General features: G+C 37.7%; 2 protein-coding genes and 1 long non-coding RNA gene across 7 annotated transcripts; all 3 read left to right on the top strand.

Annotated features, from left to right (window-relative positions):
• Nucleotides 1-1,462: 1,462 nt before the first annotated feature.
• On the top strand, nt 1,463-16,859 carry LOC117292553 (PH-interacting protein-like). 5 transcript variants are annotated; one of them, XM_033774650.1, is made up of 8 exons: nt 1,463-1,533; nt 1,892-1,998; nt 3,484-3,896; nt 4,414-4,583; nt 8,650-8,802; nt 9,477-9,591; nt 11,024-11,349; nt 16,743-16,859. In XM_033774650.1, exons 3-7 carry the CDS (start codon nt 3,500-3,502, stop codon nt 11,035-11,037), a joined length of 849 nt encoding a protein of 282 aa, XP_033630541.1. In that variant the 5' UTR covers nt 1,463-1,533; nt 1,892-1,998; nt 3,484-3,499; the 3' UTR covers nt 11,038-11,349; nt 16,743-16,859. The 5 variants fall into 5 exon arrangements, with proteins under 5 accessions (XP_033630541.1, XP_033630540.1, XP_033630543.1 ...); XM_033774649.1 differs by lacking the exon at nt 16,743-16,859 and adding an exon at nt 12,320-12,582; XM_033774652.1 differs by lacking the exons at nt 9,477-9,591; nt 16,743-16,859 and adding an exon at nt 12,320-12,582.
• On the top strand, nt 12,394-13,619 carry LOC117292344 (dentin sialophosphoprotein-like). Its single transcript, XM_033774367.1, has 2 exons — nt 12,394-12,499; nt 13,000-13,619. Exons 1-2 carry the CDS (start codon nt 12,394-12,396, stop codon nt 13,617-13,619), a joined length of 726 nt encoding a protein of 241 aa, XP_033630258.1.
• Nucleotides 16,860-18,412: 1,553 nt separating the features above from the next.
• LOC117293126 lies at nt 18,413-20,875 on the top strand. Its single transcript, XR_004519359.1, has 3 exons — nt 18,413-18,449; nt 18,941-19,044; nt 20,837-20,875. It is a non-coding gene; the product is annotated as an uncharacterized LOC117293126 (long non-coding RNA).
• Nucleotides 20,876-23,997: the final 3,122 nt, after the last annotated feature.

Below are 23,997 nucleotides of genomic sequence, written 5' to 3'. Positions count from 1 at the left end.
CCAGATGTATGGAATTATTTCTAACTTGAAAAAATGAAGCAAATATTTCAAAATGCATTTCTCTATGTTTTCGGGGAAAAGGGTTTATTTTTGAGACAGTTCTGTTACATCAGGATACAATTGCCCGAGTTTTTCTTACCAGAAATAAAAAGACAAATTGTGGCCCTGATCAAAACCGAAAGGAAAATATTCTGAGATCCCTGAAAAAATGAAATTTTGAGGGCAAAAAATATGGTAAAAATGTTGATTTTGCAAGTTCAAAAAAACATATTCTAATTCACGTTCTAAAAATAGCACAAGGGTAAAATTTATAGCAATATTTTTTTGTCTCAAGTAAAGCCAAGGATGATACTTTGTAGTGATGTAAAAGGTTTTATGAAATATTTTTGTTTTTGGTGGGGTGAAGTTGAAAATATTAACTTAAAAAAAAGGTTTTTCAGACCCCCAAAATCGGCCTAAAGTGGCCTAAACACAAATGAACTGTTACCATGGCAACGTGTTATATTATGATTTGAAATGTAAATGCTGTTTATTTGGACCCCAAGTCCCTACCATCCACAAAGTATAAGAAAAATATTCCTTTTTTTTTACCTTGGACACGTATGTCGATATTATGTGAAAAGACCCTTAAAAAGGCATTTTTCACGTTTTTTGGAAAAAAGTCTAGTTTTGAGGCAGTACTGTCACAACAGGATACATTTGCCCAAGATTTTGACACCAGATATGGAAAGACCAATGTTGGCCCTAATCACAGCCGAAAGGAAAATTTTCTGAGACCCCTGGCAAGTTGACATTTTGGGTAAAAATGTCGATTTTGCAAGTTCAAAAAAGATACTGTAATGCATGATGCAAAAATAGCATAAGGGTGATATTTAAAGCAATAATTTTTTTTCTCAAGGAAGGCCAAGGATGATACTTTGTAGTGATATATAAGGTTTTTTGAAATCATTTTGCATTTTGGTGGGGTGGAGTTGTAAATATGAGCTAAAAACCAGTTTTTCAGACCCCAAAATCGGCCTAAAATGGCCAAAAAACAAAATGAGCCGTAACCATGGCAACGGGCTATATATAGAATTGAAAATGCAATTTTGTTTACTTGCACCCCAAGGCCCTTCAACCCACAAAGTATAAAAAAAAATTCATTTTTTGACCGTGAGCAACTATGTCAATTATTTACCTGAACTGACTCTTAAGTAATAAATATTATTATTATTGTTTAATAATAATAATAAATCACTCTTGTAGAGCGCATTCCGTCAAAGACAGACCCCAATGCGCTGTTTAGGGTCGTGGTGGCAAGGGCTCCATCTACACCCTGGGCCTCGGGTAACGGCGGTAATAACGGAGACGACTGCGGAGCGGACGGCTACGTCGGTAGCATCCACACCATCTCGGTTGGTTCCATTAATGACATGGGGGAGTCGGTTTACTTTATGGAGAAGTGCGCCTCAACGATGGCCGTCGTTCTAGCTGTCTGGAGGAATCAGTGACATCAAGGCCAAAGGGGATTACAGTAAACCTCAAAATCTGGCGGTAAGTAGACGATGCATTTGCTTCATGGTATTAATAATAAATAAAAGAAGAAGACTTGCGCATGAAACTAAATACAGAAAAAGGAAAGATTTATCCCCCAAGAATTACATGTAGGTGTGAGAGGGACGACTAATATTGAAGTATTGGATTTAAGTGAAGACATGTAGTGGGCTTGTATTCAACAATTATTAAAGGGAGTGTCTGAAAAGTTGAGACAGTGGGAATGGTCATATTGGATCAGTTAAGTATTCCAGCATGTGCTCGATTACCGTTCTCTTGGAATTTTAACAATACTATGGTGTTGCATTGGTGTATAGTTTTGATTACCATTCTCTTGTTTTGATTTCATCCATCACAGATCACAACGGACATCCGTGATGGTTGCATTGATAATTTCAATGGGACATCCAGATCCAGTGCAGTCCCATTAGCAGCAGGTCTCTTTGCACTGGTTCTCCAAGCTAAGTAAGTTGACATCAGATTTTCTTTCAGATATACTCAATGATTACCAAGCTCTGTGGCATGTCGTGGGCCTGAGCCAATACAAGTGCACTGAATTCAGGAAGTTTGAATCCTCTATTTTAATGACGGGTACATGTATAACACAATGGTTTATAGGGAAGGTACACATTTGGTAATTGTCAAAGACCAGTGTTCTCACATGGTGTATCCCATCATAAGCATAAAATAACAAACCTGTGAAAATTTTGGCTCAATCGGTCATCAAAGTTGCGAGAAAATGATGAAAGAAAAAACACCCTTGTTGGACGAATTTGTGTGCTTTCAGATAGGAATAAAAGACTTCTAGCTAAGAAGTATTTTATTATTTTAGTGAGAAATTACCTCTTTCTCAAAATCTACGTTACTTTAGAGGGAGGCGTTTCCCACAATGTTTTATACTATCAACAGCTCCTCAATGCTCATTGTCAAGTCAGTTTTTAAGTTAATACTTGTTTTGATTATTGTACCAAACTTTCAAACGATACCGAGGTCTGTTGGGGAAACTTCCATATATCCACCCCATAAGTTCTTGCTGAAGGGTTTGCGCACATCAAAAATTGCCGGTGGAATAGTTGCGAACATGTGTAATCATAATAATATCGAAGTCTTATATAGCGCACGTATCTACCATAGAAGGTACTCAAGGCACTGATTATGTACAAACTTTCAGAAAGATAGATTATTGAAGTGATGAATTCTGAGACTCAATTATTTAGCACCTAATAAGGGTTTACAAGGTGCTACGGCGTATACAGCAGCCACAGCAAGGAAAACCTTGGCGAACCCCGTCTCTTTTCGATAAGTACACTGGGTTCGTTTACATGCACATAACAAATGGGACCAATGGCTTTACCTCCCATCCGAAGGACGAAGCATTGGTTAAATGTCTTGCTTAAGGACACAAGTGTCATGGCTGGGGATTCGAACACACGCTCTGCTGATCAGAAACACCAGAGTTTGAATTCAGTACTCTTAACCACTCAGCCACAACACTTCTATGTATGTACACATTTGTAGGCCCAACTCAACAAGAGCGTCTTTCACCAAGACTTGCACTGCACTAGCACTACTGTGGAACAAACTCCTTCTACATCAATCTCGGTAGTCTAGTTGGTAAGACACTGCTCTAGAATTGCAAGGGTCATGGGTTCGAATCCCACCCGAGTAAACTGCCTGTGATATTTTTTTCACAGGACTCTGGGGAAAGTACTGAGTATACAGTGCTAACACACATCTGTGTATGGGTAAAAACCAAAATTAATATTCTCCTTCTGGACAAACAAGACTCACCCTCCATCAACTCATATAAGAGTCAGTTGAAAACAAGTCTTTTTCAGACAATGGAGGGCGCTTTGAGTCATTCAAGCAAACTTATATTAATTTTGTTCATTATGTGACCATCCCTACCTCAAATGCTTATCTTTCGTTTGTCCTAACTTTCTTCTCTAGATCAATCCTTCAAGGAATGTCCACCGTCGTCTACATAGATATAAATTGCCCCATCACCAAACTGGAGCACACCATCGCGAAAATCTCCTACCAAGCCCCCCGCCGTGGCGACGTCTCCCTGACGATCTGGTCCCCGCAGGGCACCCCCTCCGAGCTCCTCTCGACCCGCAAGAATGACAACACCACTCAGTCAGTGGACGAGTTTCCTTTCATGTCGGTAGGGAACTGGGGCGAGAACCCAAACGGGGTGTGGCGCCTGGAGGTTGAGTATCACCACACCCCACCGGGGGTCCAGTCGCAGGAGGAGGACCGTCCTGATATTCCGAGGGGAAGTAGTAAGGTGGCTCGATTCACCAGCTTCCAGCTGGTGTTGTACGGGACTAATGATGATGCTGACCTGACAACAACTAACGGTGCATTTCATTCAAATCTCTCTTTTTTCAAGTAATTGCAAAAGAAAATAATGGCCTGGGCCCAATTTCATAGAGCTGCTTAAGCACAAAATTTTGCTTAAGCAAAAAAATCCTTGCTTAGTAAAATCACATTACCGGACAAGACTACACTCAATTGTTATACTAAGCAAAGAACAGCTAAATACCAGTCACAAGCAATGTATATGGCATGACATTTTTGCCAGTAACATGTGAAAAATAAGCGAGCTATTTTCGTGCTCAAGCAAAATTTTTGCTTAAGCAGCTCTATGAAATTGGCCCCTGACGTTTCGGCCCTAGCAGAGTCTTTCTCAAAGACAGTAGGAGGGTTGACTGTGTACTGTGCACATGTAGATGCAGTTTACATCATGATATCATATTTTATATATCTATCATTCAAAACCATACTGCATAACATATCAATCAAACCACAGTGGATAATAATAAATGGTCAAAAAGTCTGAGGGTTATTTGTAATAAAATTTTGTTGTCAATTCAGAGGAAAACCCAGCCGTGAACCCTGATCTTTCAGGACATATTGAAGACAACGTGGTCGTTGACCTTTATAACAAAGAGCAGCTAGATGATGAAGAGATCGTTATTGACAAGGATAATTTAGCCAAAGGAGTAGAAGCACCTCCAAATACAAAACACAACTTGGACGATGAGGTAAAAATTATAATTTTTTAATAAATATCTCTTAATATCTCAAAATTATTTTAATCATATAGATAGGTGAGGTTATCGGTAGCACCACGGGAAAATGTTTTGTGAATAGTGTTGGTTCTGAAAAGAACAGGGCCCAATTACATAGAGCTGCTAAGCACGGAAATTTGCTTAGCATGAATTTTCTTTTTTGATGAAAACAGGATTACCAGCCAAATGTTCATTTGTTTCATATTGCTTGTTACTGGTATTTAGCTGTTGTTAGCTTAACTTGAAAATCACATCTCCATTCATAGTGAGTAGGGATTCATGTCATAGCCGAAAACTTGATCTACAAAAGGTAACAAAACCCTTTAAAAATTATCGTGCAAATTTCTTTCTTTTTCATAACTCTAACAGGAGGATATCGACACTGGAGAATTTGACGGGATCTTGAAGGATCCTCAGGTTCGAGCTCTATACATCAGCAAGAGAGCCGAGATGAGGCGAAGGTTCGAAGAGCGAAAGGAGACGAGGAGGAACGAGTTTGACGACCTGATGACCAATAGGGGCCAAGAGGAGAGGTCACATGATCAAGAGATCAGGTCACATGGTCAGGTGAGGTCACATGAGCTGGATGAGTTGAGGAAGGATACGATTAAGGAATCGCAACGACTACTGAAGGAAAGAGATATACGATACTAGATTTTAATGGAATGGGGAACTTTGGGACACTACAGACACCAGGTCATCTTTTTTCCCTTGGTTTTTCTTTTACTTTGTTCTGAGTATGCCCACAATTTTTTAGAACTATAATTGTCTACTGCCACTTAGTCCAACCAACTGACGTATTGACTTTGAAGATGACCTGTCGTCGATTTCACTAAACTCTTCCTAACTTAGGATTAATCCTAGGACTTCGGACGAATTAAGTTCGGCATCCATAGATGATTTGACACATTGAACCCATTCTAAGTTAGGACGAGTTACTCGTCCTAACTCGCGATTAATCTTTGTGCTTCGAGCCTAGAGCGGCTGCAAATGGCCGCAATATTTGACAAAATTTTGCAAAAAAAAGCGTTTTCCAAAACATGCATCTCAACACCAATCAGCACAAATTTTCTATCTGTTCATTTACGAAGAAGAGACAGATGGCAAGTCTACTGCAGTTGAGCTACAGACATTGAGGGCGCTATCTTGTGGAGCCAGAAGTCTTTCCTGGTGTCACATTGGTAACCGCCTCTGTGTATTGATAAAGTATTCACGGATTACTTAATCAGAGTACCAGTCACACTGAGTTGTGGCTCGTTGTTTACTTACAATAATAATGATAATGATTATTAGGCTTTATAAGATATGATTTAAGTGAACTTTTGAACAGATCTATGTTGAAGTAACTCTTATAATAATAATAATAATAATAATAGGTTCTTATGTAGCGCTTTATCACGTTCTTAGGGACGCATCAAAGCGCTCAGTATTTTGTTCCTGCAAGGTATGTGGAGCTACGTTTTGAAGTATGTGACCTCATCTCTTACATAGCACCATCAATTCCCTTACATAGAACTGTGTAGTGGTTTACAAGGTGAAAATTGTCCCAAAGAAAAGAGTGTTTCATGTACCTGGATTTTGTCATTTGTTTAAATGTGATTTGCAATTTTTGTCTTTTTAGGTCTTGGATGAAGACAAAAGTTTTGCAAGATTCTGTTTTATTTTAACATTGTGAAAACTGTGTTATTCGCCATCTTTCTTTAATAGGATACAGTGCTCTTAGGAATTAAACTTTGATTTTTTTTTCCTTGCCAGGAATTCAAAGTGCACGGATGCAATGGTCGTCTACAAAAAACAGACGAGGGCGATGGACGCAGACGAACTGGTCAAGATTGAAGATACCTCCTCAAGTGAGGATGAAGACCGACCGGCAACGAGTAGAAAGCGGACAGCGGTAAGTTTTGGTTGGAATGAAACAAAATCATGTATCCTATATTTATCCATATAGGACTCCTATATTAAATCTTGAGTGTCGCACATCATAGCAGTAAGTACATGGCATCATAAATTATGACATGTGACACGTGTTCCACCAATCAAATGACAAGGATTGATGACTGTGGTGTCAGGGATGAAAAAATTCAGACTATTATCTGAATTTTGGTTTTTTACCCATACACCAATGTGTGTTAGCACTGTATACTCAGTAGTTTCCCGAATCCTGTGAAAAAATATCACAGGCATATTACTCATGTGGGATTCAAACCCACGACCCTTGCAATTCTAGAGCAGTGTCTTACCAAGTAGACTACCGAGACTGCCCGGTAGCTACAGGCAGGTCAAATCCTATGTTTACCGCAATGATATAATAGATATTAAATTTGCATCGGGGATAAAAGAATATTAATTTTGTTTTTTACCCATACAGTGTGTATTTTGAATTCCGATGCTTTAAAGGCAGTGGACAATTACCAATAGTGTCAACTGTCTTTAACTATATCATTCTACTTTCAATAGGAGTTTGGTTCACCTCCTGCTAAGCGGATTCGAAGCCTCGCTAGCTACGACACCAAAGCTTGGATCAAACAATGTAAAGAACTTACTCAAATGCTGTGGAATTGTCAAGACTCTGAGCCCTTCCGTTACTCAGTCGATGAAATGCTTTATCCGGTAAGTAATTATTATTTTTATTTTATTATTTATTATTTTATTTTATTTTACTTTTTACCATGTCAGTTCCCTTGTGGTTCCCATTGATCAATTGATATTATTTGAATTAAAAGATGCATCCACTTAGGGGGATCACTGCTGTTTCCCAGGTTGTATTCTTTATCTTTAGTGTGATCTGCGTTATGCAGCAGTTGCAGGCTGAATGGATTCAGATTGTACAATCTCGATGGTACACTAGTAGTAAACACATCAGCTCTAGAATTACAAAGGTTATGGGTTGAGATCCCAACCGAGTAATATGTAAGCTTGAGCGGTACCACGATTTTATCGAATATCGCGATACTAATTTGGAAACGATTTCGAAATCGGATCGATTTGGTTTTAATCGAAAAATCGATATATCGCGATATGGATTAAGTATCGCAATATCGCGATGTATTTCCTAGCTGAAACATCTTGCATCCCATAGGTTTGGAGTAAAACCAGAAGAATAGATCATTAGAACACCTCTCTTATGCTATGACTGTCTCTTCTACAACTTTCACTGGGAGTTTGAAGACTGATGATGTCAAATTTAATTAATCGCGATTATATCGAATATCGCGATATATTGTCGGCGATATATCGTGAATAAAATAAATCAATATCGCCCAAGCTTAGTAATACGTTTTTTGTTTTTTTTACTGGACTTGAGAATGCACTGCTTATAAAGTGCTTTACAAACACCGGTGTAAGGGTAATAACCAAATGCTATTCTTTGTGTCCGTTACAAATTTAACATCAATTATAGTTCAATTTATAGCTTTATAGCTTTATATCCCGAATACCTGTTTCAGACAGGCGTGCCAGAGTCCTAACCTATTAGATTAGGAGCGACTCAAGGTCGACTCAAATAAATGTTTGTATCAGACAGGCGAACTTAAAGGTAGTGGACACTATTGGTAATTACTCAAAATAATTATAAGCACAAAACCTTACATGTACTTGGTAACGAGTAATGGGGAGAGGTTGATAGTATAAAACATTGTGAGAAACAGCTCCCTCTGAAGTGACGTATTTTTCAAGAAAGAAGTAATTGTCCACAAGTTTGATTTCGAGACATCAGATTTAGAATTTGAGGTCTCGAAATCAAGCATCTGAAAACACACAATTTCGTGTGACCATGGTGCGACAAGGTTGTTCTTTTCTTTCATGAATAGCTTGCAACTTGGGCGACCGATTGAGCTCAAATTTTCACAGATTTGTTATTTTATGCATAATGTTGAGATACACCGAGTGAGAAGACTGGTCTTTGACAGTTACCAGTAGTGTCTAGTGTCTTTAACATAACATTTACATTAGGTTCATCTCGTGCAAGATCGACGTCCACTGCCTTTAAAACAGAAACCAAACAATTATGGGTCTCTCTTTGTAATCTTATTCCTTGTAGGATTATCGCACCATCATAGACACCCCTATGGACTTGAACACAGTCCGAGAGCAACTTGAAGGAATGATCTACCAAGACCCCATGGAATTCTGTAAAGACGTACGCCTCGTCTTCACCAACTCAAAAAGCTACACCCCAAACAAAAAATCTAAGGTAAATGTTTCCCCAAAGCTGTTTTGACATGCTACTTAATAAATTGAACTCCTGAGGAGTATGCAGCATAAGGCTCAAAATGGGCGTACTTATTAACAATCAATCACACACACCACGTAGATAAGCAGCAGTACCTGCTGGAACATATGATTGGAACTGCCTCTAGCTATCGGGCAATCTCGGTGGTCTAGTTAGAATGACACTGCTCTAGAATTGCAATGGTCGTGGGTTTGAATCCCACCCGAGTAATATGCCTGTGTTTTTTTTTCACAGAGCTCAAGAAAGTACTGAGTATATACAGTGCTTACACACATCGGTGTATATGGGTAAAAACCAAAATAAATAATGTTATATTAATGTTACCACTCTCGTATGAGCTGTGGTAGTTCTGAGAAGAACCGATGATTTAACATCTTAACTTTTGATCAGTATGCTCCGATCATCTTCAGAAGAAGGCGATTCAAGCATGTTGATGGAGCATACTGATAGAAATGTCTCAGTTGTTATACCATTATTGGTTATCTCAGAACCACCATAGCCCTACATGGTGTTTGCGCAAACCTTACTTGATTGTATCTTCACCATGCAAAATGTTTTAAAATTATTACCGCTAAATAAGTTTAGAAAATCTTTAATAAGTGACCTTACCTTTTCATTCTTTCTAATCATTTCAGATCTATTCCATGACGTTACGTTTATCAGCACTCTTCGAGGAGCAATTCAGACCTATTCTAAGCGACTACAAATCAGCTCTAAAGTATGAGAAGCAATCTGTTCAGGACTCAAGAGGTAAACCCTAAAAAACATAAAGGCTTTTACTTAGGTTTGGACACAATATGGGTGCGCCCCCACAGCTTCACAGCGCAGGGCATGCTAGCTTTCTAGTCAATCACGCTATTGTGTTTTCCCTGTACAGTTGTTCTCTGACAAAAAGCCAGCATAAGCAGCGATGGTTTTAATAAGTTCTCTACAATGAAGACAAGTGAACTAGATTGTTATATTGGTTTGCACTTGTCCTCTCATAAATTGATGCATGCTGCAATTGTTTGCTGTTGTCGTAAACTTGTATTCTGTAGTACTTGTATCTGTAGTTTTGTCTTGATCTTCTACAATAATAACAGAAGTAGCATTATGTTTAAATGATTACACGTTTTATCCATTGGCATGCCAGTCACTCTGGGTTTGCACTATTTTCATCATTTATTGATAAATATTTAAGCTTTTCATTTGGGTGTTTTCATTGCTTGATTCTATATGTTTGTATACTATTGATTGTTTCTGTGTCTTAACAAGTCTTTTATGTGTGTCTTGATACTGGCAATGATTATGCTTTTAATTGTTTTTCAGTTTTCAAAAAAATTAATATACATGACTTTTTACTATTATGTTTACATGTACATTTCCTTTCCAGTTATACATCTGTTGTACTGGAAGCTTTCAGATTGTTTTTATGTGCACACATTCAGGACTCATCTATTTTATATTGCTTGCTGTTTTCTAGTTTGTGCAATAATTGATTTTATTTCTTTATTACTTTTTGTAAAAAACTAGTCCAAAACTAATTGGGTAAAAATGTTATATTTTGGGTTGAACAAAGATTTCCAAAGCATGGCAAACAGGGTTCTCAGTTATTTCTTGAGTCAAAAATTACATTAGGTCTAAATAGCTGTGTTGGCGGTCTCCCTATGTATGTAGACCGCAAACATTAGGCCTAGATAGCTTGGTTGGTAGAGGGCCAGCACGTTAATCCGGAGGTCGCACATTGAAGTCCCGCTCTAGTAAATTCTTCTTTGCTTATTCCAAAATTTAAATAAAACTAGTTTTGACATACTTGCCAAGAAAGTTAGGTTAACACTGATCTAGCGCATTGCTGGCTTGAAATGTTTCTACAATTTTCAATTTTTATTTTAAGTTATGAATATCTTACCTAAATTAATATTTCCAAATGTTATTGAATAATTCTAATAAGAATTTATATTTAAGTTTGAGTGGAGGTCAAATAGCGACAGGCATGACATTTTTCCTATCGTAGTCTGATTTCAAATTTTGTTTTGCCCTTGGGAAAATTGTAAAAACTTATCATTAGATAGCCTGAAAAATTCAATTAAAGCCAACACCATGTATGCATGGATGTTAGCCCTTGCACTTTATAATAAATATTCCTACTTTTTTCCGAGGACCAAATATCCAATTTTTAACGAGTTCCTTTTGAAAATTACAGAAATAAAAGCTTGAAATCGCGCAGGAAATCACGTCGCCCATCCACCGAAGCCTCGTCCTCTAACAGCAAAGCCTCGTCATCTCACAGCGAAGAAGACGAGGAGACAGAGATCCCTACTCGTGCGGGGCCATCCAGGGTGGGGCCATCCAGGGTGGGGCCATCCAGGGCAGGGTCATCCAGGGCGGGGTCATCTAGGGCGGGGCCATCCAGAGAGAACTCAGCCAGCGTCGCCAGACCTAGTACTTCAAGACAGTTAAATGCCAAAGAAAGTCCAACCAGTACCAGACTAAGTGCCAAGAACATTCCGTCCAAGAGTAAAAACTCAGGTCAGTATAAGAGAGGTAAAGACACTGGAAGACCAGTCTCATAAAAATAACAAACCTGTGAAAATTTGAGCTCAATTGGTCGTCGAAGTTGCGAGATAATAACGGAAGAAAAAACCACCCTTGTCACAAAAAGTTGTGTGCTTTCAGATGCTTGATTTCGAGACCTCAAAATCTAATTCTGAGGCCTCGAAATCAAATTCGTGGAAAATTACTTCTTTCTCGATACTGCTTCACTTCAGAGGGAGCCGTTTCTCACAATGTTTTATATTATCAACCTCTCCCCATTACTCGTTACCAAGTAAGGTTTTATGCTAACAGTTATTTTGAGTAATTACCAATACTGTCCAGTGCCTTTAAGGAGGGACAAGTTGTACAAGATCCCTATGCTTAATATTGACACTTAACCACTGGTCTGAGGCCAGTGTTATTAGCGATGGGCCAGTAAACTCAGGACCAGATTTGACTTGTCTTTTTCGATTCAATAATAATACCTCACGGTGTTGAAAACTTACTTAAGAAATAAAACCAAGATGGCTCAGGTCAAAGGCCCAAGTCTGTCTTTTGTAGATTTGTCTTTGTTCAACCCCAATTGTGTAACAACTTTAACATAAAATATAATGGCACCCCTGAACAAAGATATTGACAAAATAGGGACACCGCCAACATAGGGCTAGATAGCTCAGTTGGTAGAGCGCCGGCATGTTAATCTGTAGGTCGTTGGTTTTAATCCCACTCAAGTAAATTCTTTGTTCAACCCCAAAAATCATAAAATATAATAATGATCAAATGTTGACATTGTTGAGTGACAACTTCAGGTATAATAAAACAAGTAATTGGATAAATTTTGCGAATCCCAGGGTGCATTGTTAAAAGCAGAAATAAACACTCGGCAGTTCATTGATGAACTGTTAAGAGTTGTTTGTCGCCAAGAATGTCTCATTCACAAACCCATCGTTTAAATTCATTTCAGGAAATCAACGACATTTACAAAAAGCGTTGCAGAAAGAGTGAAGAGGCAAACGAAATCCAGCAACACGAGGAAAGATGATTCGGGAGAAGAAAGTGAAGACCAAGACGAGAACAGTGAAGAAGAGGAGGAGGAGGAGGAAGAAGAAAATGAGGAGGATGAGGGGAAGGAAACAGACGTGGAGCAAGAAAAGAAAGATGAAGATGATGAAGATGATGAAGAAAATGAAGAAGAAGAAGAAGAAGAAATTAAACCATTAAGACCAAAACGAAACGGGATGAGAAGAAACGTTGCTACAAGAAATTCTGGTAAGGGAAAGTTAATTATTTGTTTTGGAAGATTGACTAACATGCCTGTGATTTGTTTTCACAGAGTTCGGGAAAGTACTGAGTATACAGTGCTAACATGCATCGGTGTATATGAACAAAAGTAATAAGATTGGGCTTAGTGTTCTTCTCTTAGTCTTCAATAAGGAATTCAGGTAAATGGTTATCAAAGGGAAATTAAACCTATGTTTTTTATCCATTACATTGTATTATTTTTCATTTAATTTTTATTGTATCTTTTTCTTGTCCAGCTCTTGACTGCTTCGATTTAAATAATTATCCTCCTCTTTTTCACCAATATGTATTAATGTTGATTGAATTGATTTGAAAACTGTAAATGTGAATTTGACTCCGCAGGTTCTAACTTGAGCAACGGTCACATGAAGCGGTACTCCACAAGAAATCAGCCAGTAGTAAGCGACAACGAAGAAGATGAAAATGAGGAGGAAGAGGGTTCGGACAGCGAAAATGGCAGCGAGAAGAACTCCGACTCGAGCAACGATTCGTTCTCAGCCACCGAAGACGTCTCAACCTCAGACAATAGCTCCGACGAGAAGTCGAGGGATAGTGACACGGACAATAACATGTCAGACGATGCGCGTAACCATCGAACGCGGTCTGACCGATCAAGAGCGAGGTCCACATCAAAGCGGAAGAACAGGAGGAGTACAACAAGTCCGGAGGCGATAAGTCGACGATCTAACCGAGTAAACACGAGAACGAGAGGACGCTTCAACTCCAGTGATTCTGAAATGGAGACTGTCGCGGTGACGAGCTCGAGCCGCAAGCCTAAGACTCGTAATCAGGCAAAGCAGACTGTGATTTATAGGGACCTGGACGAGGAGAGCGAGAATCAGTCGTACGACAGCGAGGAGGTATCAGACGATGCGGAGGAGGATGTCGCGAAGACGGTGTCCAGTCGAGGGAGAGTGCGACGGTTGACTCAACGAGCGAGATTAAGCATTATGGGAGAATAGATCTTCAATCCACACCAAAACAGAACGCTTTGATAATAACCGTCACCCTCTGCGTCACTTCTCACTCCTTCCCGCCCTCACTCAAATGCAGGACTGTATGCTTCGCTTTTGAAAGGGCACCAAGGCATTTTCACCTTGGTAAAGGGCGCCCTTTGAGGAAATTGTAAATTTCTACTGAAGCAGTTGAAGGGCACCAAGGCATTTTCTCCTTGTTAAAGGGCACCCCGTGAGGAATATGTTAATTTCTACTGGAGCATTTCAAGGGCACCAAGGCAATGACCAGGGGGCATGGAGGCCATCACCTTTGGTACCTCCGTGAAGTACCAGGCCTGCAAATGATGTTGATATCTCAAGTTGAAACAGAAACTGCAATGAGATCCAATATTCAAGTGGTACGGTTTGGCTTAGTGGTATCTTTCCTCCCCTTCCACCTCAAGGACCCTTGTTGGAGTCCCATCGGGGGCACTACCTAGATTGGGTTTCTGTCCCAACGTGACCGCGGAGGTAGAGCAACATTTTGGTCTGGATTGTAGGTCATATTCAGGTTGGTTCAATTTCAAATATGCGTCCTTAAAAAGGCTATTTTTGGTGACGAAGTGTTTTGCACTGATTTGGCAAATGCAAACCATTTATCAGATACTGAGATAACGTTTCTACTTGAGTACTTTTCCACACAATTCAATGCCGGGTTTCACTCCACGTTTACCGTTGGTTCCCTTTTGGTGCTGACATATTTTCATTTTACTTTTCTAAGTTTCATTCCATAAAAGTTGTTTGTGTTTTTTTTTCATAAAATGCTTCTGGAGTCTGTGATTTTTCTACGAAGCAGTTTTCCATTTCATTTTGATAGTTAGGAATTGTTGGACATTGAAGTTGCTGGAAATGTCAGTGGGTATGATCTTACTTTTGATAATTGGATGAAATCACGGAATAAAATCTGAATAAATCCCAAAGGAAAGAGAGCCTTCAAAGTTTCTTCAAAGAAGGAAAGCCTTCTCCAAAGGGAGAAATAAGTAGTCCACAATGTGACTCAAACTCAACTCAACCTAAGAGCCCTCTTTTATTGAGACAGTTGGAGAACATTTGTATGGATTTTGGGGCAGATAACAAAATTATAAAAAACAGATACAATTTGTGCTTATATTGCCATCAGATGACTCAAGTTCCTCAAACTGGGTTACATATCCTGTTTAAAGACACTGGACACTATTGGTAATTGTCAAAGACCATTCTTTTCACTTGGTGTAACTCAACATTATGCATAAAATAACAAACCTGTGAAAATTTGAGCTCAAGTTTGGTCTTTGGAAGTTGCGAGATAACTATAAAAGAAAAAACACCCTTGTCACACGAAGTTGTGTGCTTTCAGATGCTTTATTTCGAGACCTCAAATTCTAAACTCAAAATCAAATTTGTGAAAAAATACTTCTTTCTCGAAAACTACTTCACTTCAGTGGGAGCCGTTTATCACAATATTTTATACTATCAACCTCTCCCCGTTACTTATTACCAAGTAAGGTTTTATGCTAATGATTATTTTGAGTAATTACCAACAGTGTCCACTGCCTTTAAAATAACAATAACAAGGGTCAATTCCTTTTGTTGGATAAAGGGCCCAGATAATTGTATGCCAACTCAGCTAAAATAAACAACTTTCATTGGAATTAAAGGCGCTGGACACATTTGGCAATTGTCAAAGATCAGTATTCTCACTTGGTGTATCCCAACATATGCATACAATAAAATAATTGTGAAAAGTTTGTCTCAATTGGTCATCGAAGTAGCAAGGAAGTAATAGGAACACCTTTGTTGAACAGACTCGTTGCACAAATGAAATTGTTGCTTTCAGATGTCTGAGGAAGGCTTCATCAGCCCTGAAGTCTTTCTCAGATTCAAATACATAAGTGAGAAATAACCTCTTTCTCAAAAACTACTTTACTTCAGATGGAGTCGTTTCTCACAAAGTGTCATACTATCAACATCTATCCAGTGCTCATAACCAAATAAGTTTAGCTAATATATAATCTGATTACCAAATGTGTCCGGTGCCTTTAAGCATTTGTTTCCTCAAAGCAAGTCATTGATCCAGGAACTTTCACAAAATGTTTTGTTATCTTTCTTGATACAAAGTTGCCAAAGAAATCAGCATGACTCTGACAACAATCAATATATGACACTGCTCTTACAAACAACAATAACATCTATCGTTTTTCCTTTGTTTAAAGCATGGAGACTGTACTTGACACAATTGGTAATTACTCAACATAATTGTTGGCATAAAACTTACTTGGTGTCGAGCAATAGAGAGTTTTTGACAGTATAAAACATTGAGAGACTGCTCCCTCTGAAGTAACGTATTTGAGAAAGAAGTAATATCTCACTAACATATTTGAATTGAATTCGAGACCTCATCTGAGGTCTCAAATTCAAGGCATCTAAAAGCACACAACTTGTGCGACAAGGGTGTTTGTTTCTTCCATTATTCTCTCGCAACTTTGACAACCAATTGAGTCGAAGTTTTCTCAGGTTTGTTATTGTATGCATGTTGAGTCACACTAAGTGAGAATACTGGTCTTTGACAATTACTGAATGTGTCCAGTGCCTTTAACAAACATGGAGGAAGGAAACTAAATTTATGGAGTTCTGATCGTAGACAAAGATGTGTGAACAAACTATTATAGCTTCCCTTTTAAACATCAAGATAATGAGTATATCAAAAGATCTCTTGAACATTTTCCAAAGTGCATTCTTTGTCTCCTGACAAAGGCCACAGAAAATTCTTCCGCAAATCCTCAGTTTTGTTAGTTCAGCTAAAATATTCAAATATCACTTCCTTATTCAAAACTAAAAACACCGTTTCCTCAACTTAAGTAATTGCTCCTGCTTAGGATTTAAAAACTAATTGGTCTGCACTTCAAGTGAAATAATATGGGTTTTTGTTGTATTGTTTTTTAATCCTGATTTGAATTCGAACCATTCATGGAAATTAAAAACACAGACTCGATCATAAATCCTCAATGCAAAATTTTCATTTATCTGTTTTTGTACTGTTGTGCTATTTATCAAAACTCTAGATCACAATCAATTTAATTTATAAAAATTATTTGTCCTTTTACCCTATAGATAAATCAATCAATGTTTAGTGTTATGCTGACAGGAACTGTAAGACCTTGCCCACTTCTGAAGAGTTGAAGAGAATAATTATACTTTTGAAATAAAGTTGAGATTGGTAATTGATAATTTTGTGTGTTCGTGTCTTTGTGTACTAATTAAGAATAAACTATTGGTAATTACACAAAATAATTGTTAGCATAACAACTTACTTGGCAACGAGCAATGGAGAGCTATTGGATGTCAATATTTAAACCTTTGAGAGTCAGCATAGCCACGCCCCTTCAAGGGTTTTAAAAGACCAACCACCAAACAGAGGTTAAAAATAAAATAAAAGGAAATCGTTTAACTTGCCCCATTACTGCATAGGGCGTCAGCAAAGGGTTGCCACGCCCTTTCAACGGTTTTAAAAGACAAACCACCAAACAAAGAGGTTAAAAACAAAAAAGGAAATCGTTTAACATGCCCCGAGACTGCAAAAGATTTATTGCCGAGTTGTGGCTGATTTTACCCGAGTGTTTGGAATTAAATTTAAAATAATATACTTAGATTCGAGAAAAAAGGATAACATTTTAATAATAGTTTTACACGAAAAAGAAGAAAAAAACTGCCACAAATAACGAGTAGGGTTACAAACCTAAACATGAGTTATTTATAATGGAGCACTACATACCGCACGTACATCAGTGGCCAGACAACATGCTACCTCATTTTGTGCATTGCCCGTTTGCCAAACGCCCACGACTGTATGTTTTTTATTTCACAGTGAAAATAAAACCCATTAAATATAATTATTTTTAGGAACAATCTGCCAATCGTTAGCGATTGTGTTCAAACACTAATGCATGTTACATGTATGTTGTGCAATGCCCATGGTCTACCTGAACTTCATGTACGTTTTTCGTTAGTAAAGAGAAAATAACATTAATTGAATATAATCACTTTTGCAAAAACTGGACCATGTTATTTTGATCTTAGAGGAAGTCGGAAATATTAATCAGACATAAATACTAAAATAACTGTTTTGTATTGTTATGTAAAATTACCCGAGTGGTTAAAAATAACAAAATGCATTTGAGGACACACATGGTAAGACAACTTCAACAAAAACATATTTCATAAACATAGCGAGGGGCAATTTTCCAGCATTATCATGGTTAAACAAAATCATATAATAATATTATTATTTTTTGTTTTGCATCTTTGTGAGTGACAACTTTTGTAAAGGTTCTATAATGATTATTAGTAGTATTTGGAAGGGATTTCTCGTGGTGTGGTTCGTATTTGGGGATATTGTTTGTTTAATTTCATTTTTTTATCCTGTTGAGCTCGGTATTTTCATAGAGTGGTATTTTTAACCAGAATTAATCAAAATCATCAAGCAAGTGCATCAATTAACCATCTAATGCAGGCTCATTAACTTTACGCGGGAGACTCTACAATCCGCCGACAGAGGGCGCGATTCCTATTTAAATACTTAGTCAGATACCCTAAACCAAATTCAACGCTGAACGTATAGATGAAGTCGAGCTTAATAAATCACGTGTGTCCCATTCAGAAACGCATGCGGTATCAGAATTTCTCAAAAACATGGACGGAGAGGAGTGACTTGCTTCTTCGAGAGAATTTTGCCCGCATTTGGCTCCATTTTACCGTTTCCTGAAAAAGAAACGGTAGTTATGAAGTGCAAGACATGTGCTCACAAAGTAAATGCAAAAAGTAAGTTTGGAATATATATATTTATTGTGGAAACCGGAGCTTGTAAAGTTGTGTGTGATAACCCCCTTGACTTGTGCGTTATTTATAAAAGGGGTAGGCGGGGTCGGGACGTGGTCAAGGAGGCGGTGGGGGAGGAGGCTGATGCATGATCGCAACACTCAGACTTTGAATATTAAACACATTAATGCAAATTCAGCTCAATGACTTTGAGTCTGATGATGTAAATGACCTGTGACTGATAATTTGTAGTTGACAAAAAATATTGACTTTTTTTTTTAGGATATAAAAATTACATTCCTTTCACAGATTTTCAAACAAAATGTAACACTTGTGTAAAGTTTTTTTTATTAATAATTATCAGTGATTTTTTTTTTCTTTGTATCACTCAGCGATGACCGCATATTTTATATCACTACCAATTAATAGCACAGACAGCATTTTTTGAATGAATGAAAAGTCACTTAGGCCTATTGTCTTCCTTCTCATTACAGCTGCATTACATGGTGTGGTCTATCATTCATACATGCGTCTCAACTCTCACAAGAATGTTGAAGGTCGTCAGGAGGTCGTCGACCAGAAAGACCTAGGACCACTGGTGAGTGAAACACTGGAGTTTTATCTTACATGTCTTAGGAATTGTCCAAATTGTTTAGGTTTATATCTTGATGTTTACATACAGAAATGTTTGTACATTATTGTTGTTTAGTTGCCCCTGCTAGAACCATCAAAACACTTTGTTTTTATTTTTTCTTGCAGAGGTTTCAACATTTATATTACTCTGAATTTTTAAAATTGGTTGATGAAAAAAAAGATGCACAATAGATGAAATTTATTAGGTGATTTATTGCATATGGTTTCTTTTGAAGAATATAACTCCCAAAATATTTAGGTTCACCATTTTGTTTTTCTTCAGGAAAGACACAAAAACGAATTAGTGTAAAGGGTTTGCCACCTGTAGGGGGACCTCTGGTCAATTATGAAATGGTTTGAGAGAAAAAAGCCACAATTTCGTTTTGAATAAAAGGTGGTTTATCATTTTGTAAATTTTGAAAAAAAAGCAACCCCAAAGTTCTTTGTTGGTACTTGTTTATTTTATTTCAGAGGTTTTATCCCTCTGAAAACAGCAAAATTCAGTGATAAAGGTTAACCTCTGGCCAATGTTTTAACTGTTTTAGTTGAAAAATGTACCACTTCGTTTTAAAAGGCTTGGTAATTTGGTAATTTTTGAAAATTACCCTCCCCCTCCCCAAATATTTGGTCAGAAATAGTTTTGTTTTATTTCAGAGGTTTTATATTTAACTCTTAAGAAGAGCAACATTCAGTGATATGGGTTCGCCACCCGTAGGGAAACTTCTGGCCAATTTTGTAACTGTGTTTAGTACCACTTCATTTTAAAAGGCGATTTTTTTTAATAATTTGGTAATTACCCTCTCCCCTCCCCAAATATTTGGTTAGAAATATTTGTTTTATTTCAGAAGGTTTATATTTAACCTTTAAGAAGAGCAACAATCCGTGATATGGGTTCGCCACCCGTAGGGAAACCGCTGGCAATTTTTTTAACTGTGTTTAATTGAAAAATGTACCACTTCATTTTAAACGGTAATTTTTTTAATAATATGGTAATTTTGGAAAATTACCCCCCCCCCCAAAAAAACAAATATCCGGTTAGAAACAGTTTTATATCGGAGGTTTTTTATTTAATTCTTTAGAAGAGCAAACTTAAGTGATATGGGTTCGCCACCCATAGGGAAACCTCTAGCCAATTTTTTAACTGCTGTTTATTAATTGAAAAATTTGCCACTTCGTATTAGGTGATTTATTTGGCAAGTCTTGAAAAATAAGCCCCCAAATATTTGGTTTTATATTTTTAACTCTGAAACCAGAAGAGCAGAAATTCAGTAACAAAGGGTTCGCCACCTGTAAGGAAACCCCTGGTAAATTTTTTATCGGTGTTTGATTGAAATTAGGTAAAATTTGAAAACTAACTGTAGCCCCCAAATATTTTGATATACAAATAGGTTTGTTTTATTTCAGAGGTTTTATATTTTACCTGTGTTCGCCACCCGGAAGGACACCCCTGGCCAATTTTTTTGAAAAGTTTGAAAAAAAAGCAAACCTTATATGTTGATGTATCGAAATCTTTACCTCTTATTGATTGATCGCTACTGTGCCAGGGTTTTGCTTCTTTCTGTTTTCTCAGTAAGTAGAACCAGTAGATCTGTTTTGCTGAAACTTTCACAGTTTTACTTCATCTTTCTATGTTTTGTCCATTAATCATTGAAAAACAAAACAAAAAAACTTATGGCCCTACCTTTTAGGCGTATTATCAATGCTTGGTTATTTTTCATCACTTCTTAATTTCATTTTTGTATCTGGTCTGGTTTCAGATTGACAGGGCATGTGCCAAGTGCCGTCACGATGGACTTCATTGCCACACCAGGCAAACACGATCAGCTGATGAAGGACAAACCGTCATCTATTTCTGCTCATCATGCAAGTAAGTTAATCACTACTTAAAGTCACCTGGAAATAGAATTTGTTTTCTTTCAAACATAAGAGTATATGCTTACGAACAATAAAACAATTTTTTTAGTAATTGTTCATCACGATTTATATGTTTAAAAAATATGTAAAGTTGTTTGGGGGGGCTGACTCCGCCTACCCCTTTTGTGACGTCAATCGAGGCAGACTTTGCCTGCAATGCGTATAGTAAACACACGTGCAAAGTACATGTACGTCCAAGTCGTAAGTTGGTACATTTCAAAAAGTGTTTTTCTGCATTCAGCAGCAATACACCTGGTCGGCATTGCCGGAAAAAAAAAAAATTTGTTTTGTTTTGAAACGTACAAACTCACGACTTGGTCCGTACATGTACTTTGCAATTGTGTTTACTCTACGCATTACAGGCAAAGTCTGCCTCGATTGACGTCACGAACAGCGCCCTCTCGGGTCGGGTCTACTCTTAAATTTGTAAATAACATAAGAACTGATTTTTTAAAACCTTAGTTAACTGTTTATTCACATTTCACTCATCAAAACACATAGGCCCCCTATTAGTGACAAAAGCTTTATTTTGAAAAAAAAAACACTTCCAGGTGACTTTAAACCTGGTTCATACTTCCTGCAAATGCAAAGTGAATTTTGGTGACCCAGCCCTGTTTAGTTAACGAATGTTTCAAAGAGGTTGAACACAGTTCAACTGTTGCGAGTGATTCATTGCGAGTTTGTGACAACAAAATTTGTTCGCATTTGCAGGAAGTATGAACCGGGCTTTAGGCTTGTAGATCCTTTTAGGTTTATCATACAGTTTCCATAGATTGCACAGGGGTAAGTAGGTACCTGTGAGGGCAGAGATGGTTCTTGTGATTTATTTATCACTACATATTTGGCTGCACAGGCAATTTCTGAGTTGGTTTGATGAATGAAATAAATGGTCCATTGATCAGGGGTAACATTGTTGAAGAGCCACGAGCGTCACTGAATGACGGATTTCAGTGCTACATGCGGATTAGTACAAGCAGAAATTCACTGTTCATATGACATGTGTGTAAACCGTTGTCGGAAGTGTGTGTCATGGCCGAGCGGTTAAGAGCATCAAGTTCAAACTCTGGTGTTTCTGATCAGCAGAGTGTGGGTTCGAATCCCCAGCCATGACACTTGTGTCCTTAAGCGAGACACTTAACCATTGCTTCGCCCTTCGGATTGGATGTAAAGCCGCAGGTCCCATTTAAAAGAGCGCAGTGCATGCACTTATCGAAAAAAAGAGAAGGGGTTCGCCCTGGTGTTCCTGGCTTTGGCTGCTGTATGCGCCGTAGCACCATGTACAGCATTACATGGTGTGCTAAGGATAAGGTCTCATAATTTCAAAATCTTTATCCCACTCACCTTGCAGTAAAAATATTTGGCGCTTTGTATCCTTTGGAAAAGGCGCGTTATAAATACGTTTATTATAATTTTTAATATTGTTATTATTAAAGCACAATATGGTTACAAGTGCATCCATCAGCAAAACAGAAACCAACAAAACATGCGATTGGATCTTGCGAAGGATCTGCAGTGAACTTTACAAAGAGTTAAGACTAGTCTTATCTTGTTAGGACATGTTACTCGTCTAACTTTGGACTAGCCTTAAGTTAGGACCAGTCCTAACTCTTTTTGAAATCGACCCCAGGATGGTTAAGTAACTTTTATTTTTATTTTTTTATATTTACAGGCATCAACAGATTGAATACTCCTGAAGAGAATCAACATCTTCGGATAAGTCTACACTTATAGATCTCAAGACAAGAGCTCACTGGAACAAGGAGATGAAATCACCACCGGCGACGATGACAACAACGATGTTGACCTGATGCCACAGAGATGTCTTACTGATGAGGAGGCCGATTTTTGGACTGGTTTATTCATTGAAAAATGCGCCACTTCATATTAGGTGAATTATAAGTTTTGAAAAACAAGCCCCCAACTATTTGGTTTTATGTTTTGAACTCTGAAAACAGAAGAGCAAAAATTCAGTGACAAAGGGTTCGCCACCCGTAAGGAAACCCCTGGCCGATTTTTTAACTGTGTTTGATTGAAAATTGCACCACTTCAAATTGAAAGTTGACATTTGGTAAATTTTGAAAAATAACAGGAAACCCCTCCAAATATTTTGACATACAAATAGGTTCGTTTTATTTCAGAGGTTTTATATTTTACCTGTGAAAACAGAGAGCAAAAATCAGTGACAGTCTGTAGGGAAATCCCTGGCCAATTATTTTTAAATGTTTGGTGAAAAAGCAAACATAGTTTGTTGATGTATTGAAATCTTTACCTTGGATGGATTCATCGCTACTGTGACAGGGTTTTGCTTCTTTCTGTTTTCTAAGCAAGTAGAACCAATTAACCTATTTTGCTGAAACTTTCACTGTTTTTTCATCTTTCTAACCATTTGTGAAATCGACCCCAGGATGGTTAGGGTCAAAGGTTCATTTTTTTATGTAAAAGTAATTTTTTTTATATATTTTTTTATATTTACAGGCATCAAGAGATTGAGTACTCCTGAAGAGAATCAACATCTTCGGATAAGTCTACACTTATAGATCTCAAGACAAGAGCTCACTGGAACAAGGAGATGAAATCACCACCGGCGACGACGACAACGATGACGACCTGATGCCACAGAGATGTCTTACTGATGAGGAGGCCGATTTTTGGACTGGTTTATTCATTGAAAAATGCGCCACTTCATATAAGGTGATTTATAAGTTTGAAAAACAAGCCCCCAACTATTTGGTTTTATGTTTTTACTCTGAAAACAGAAGAGCAAAAATTCAGTGACAAAGGGTTCGCCACCCGTAAGGAAACCCCTGGCCGAATGTTTACTTGTGTTGATTGAAAATTGCGCCACTTCAAATTGAAAGTTGACATTTAAACTTTGAAAAATAACGTAAACCCTGCCAAATATTTTGATATACAAATAGGTTCCTTTTGTTTTAGAGGTATTATATTTTACCTGTAAAAATATGGGAGCAAAAATCAGTGACAAAGGGTTCGTGTCCGTATGGAA

Source organism: Asterias rubens, chromosome 7, assembly GCF_902459465.1.
Source record: "Asterias rubens chromosome 7, eAstRub1.3, whole genome shotgun sequence".
NCBI lineage: Eukaryota > Metazoa > Echinodermata > Asteroidea > Forcipulatida > Asteriidae > Asterias > Asterias rubens.
The sequence above is the reverse complement of the archived record's forward strand: the minus strand, read 5'-3'. Positions and strand labels throughout refer to the sequence as shown.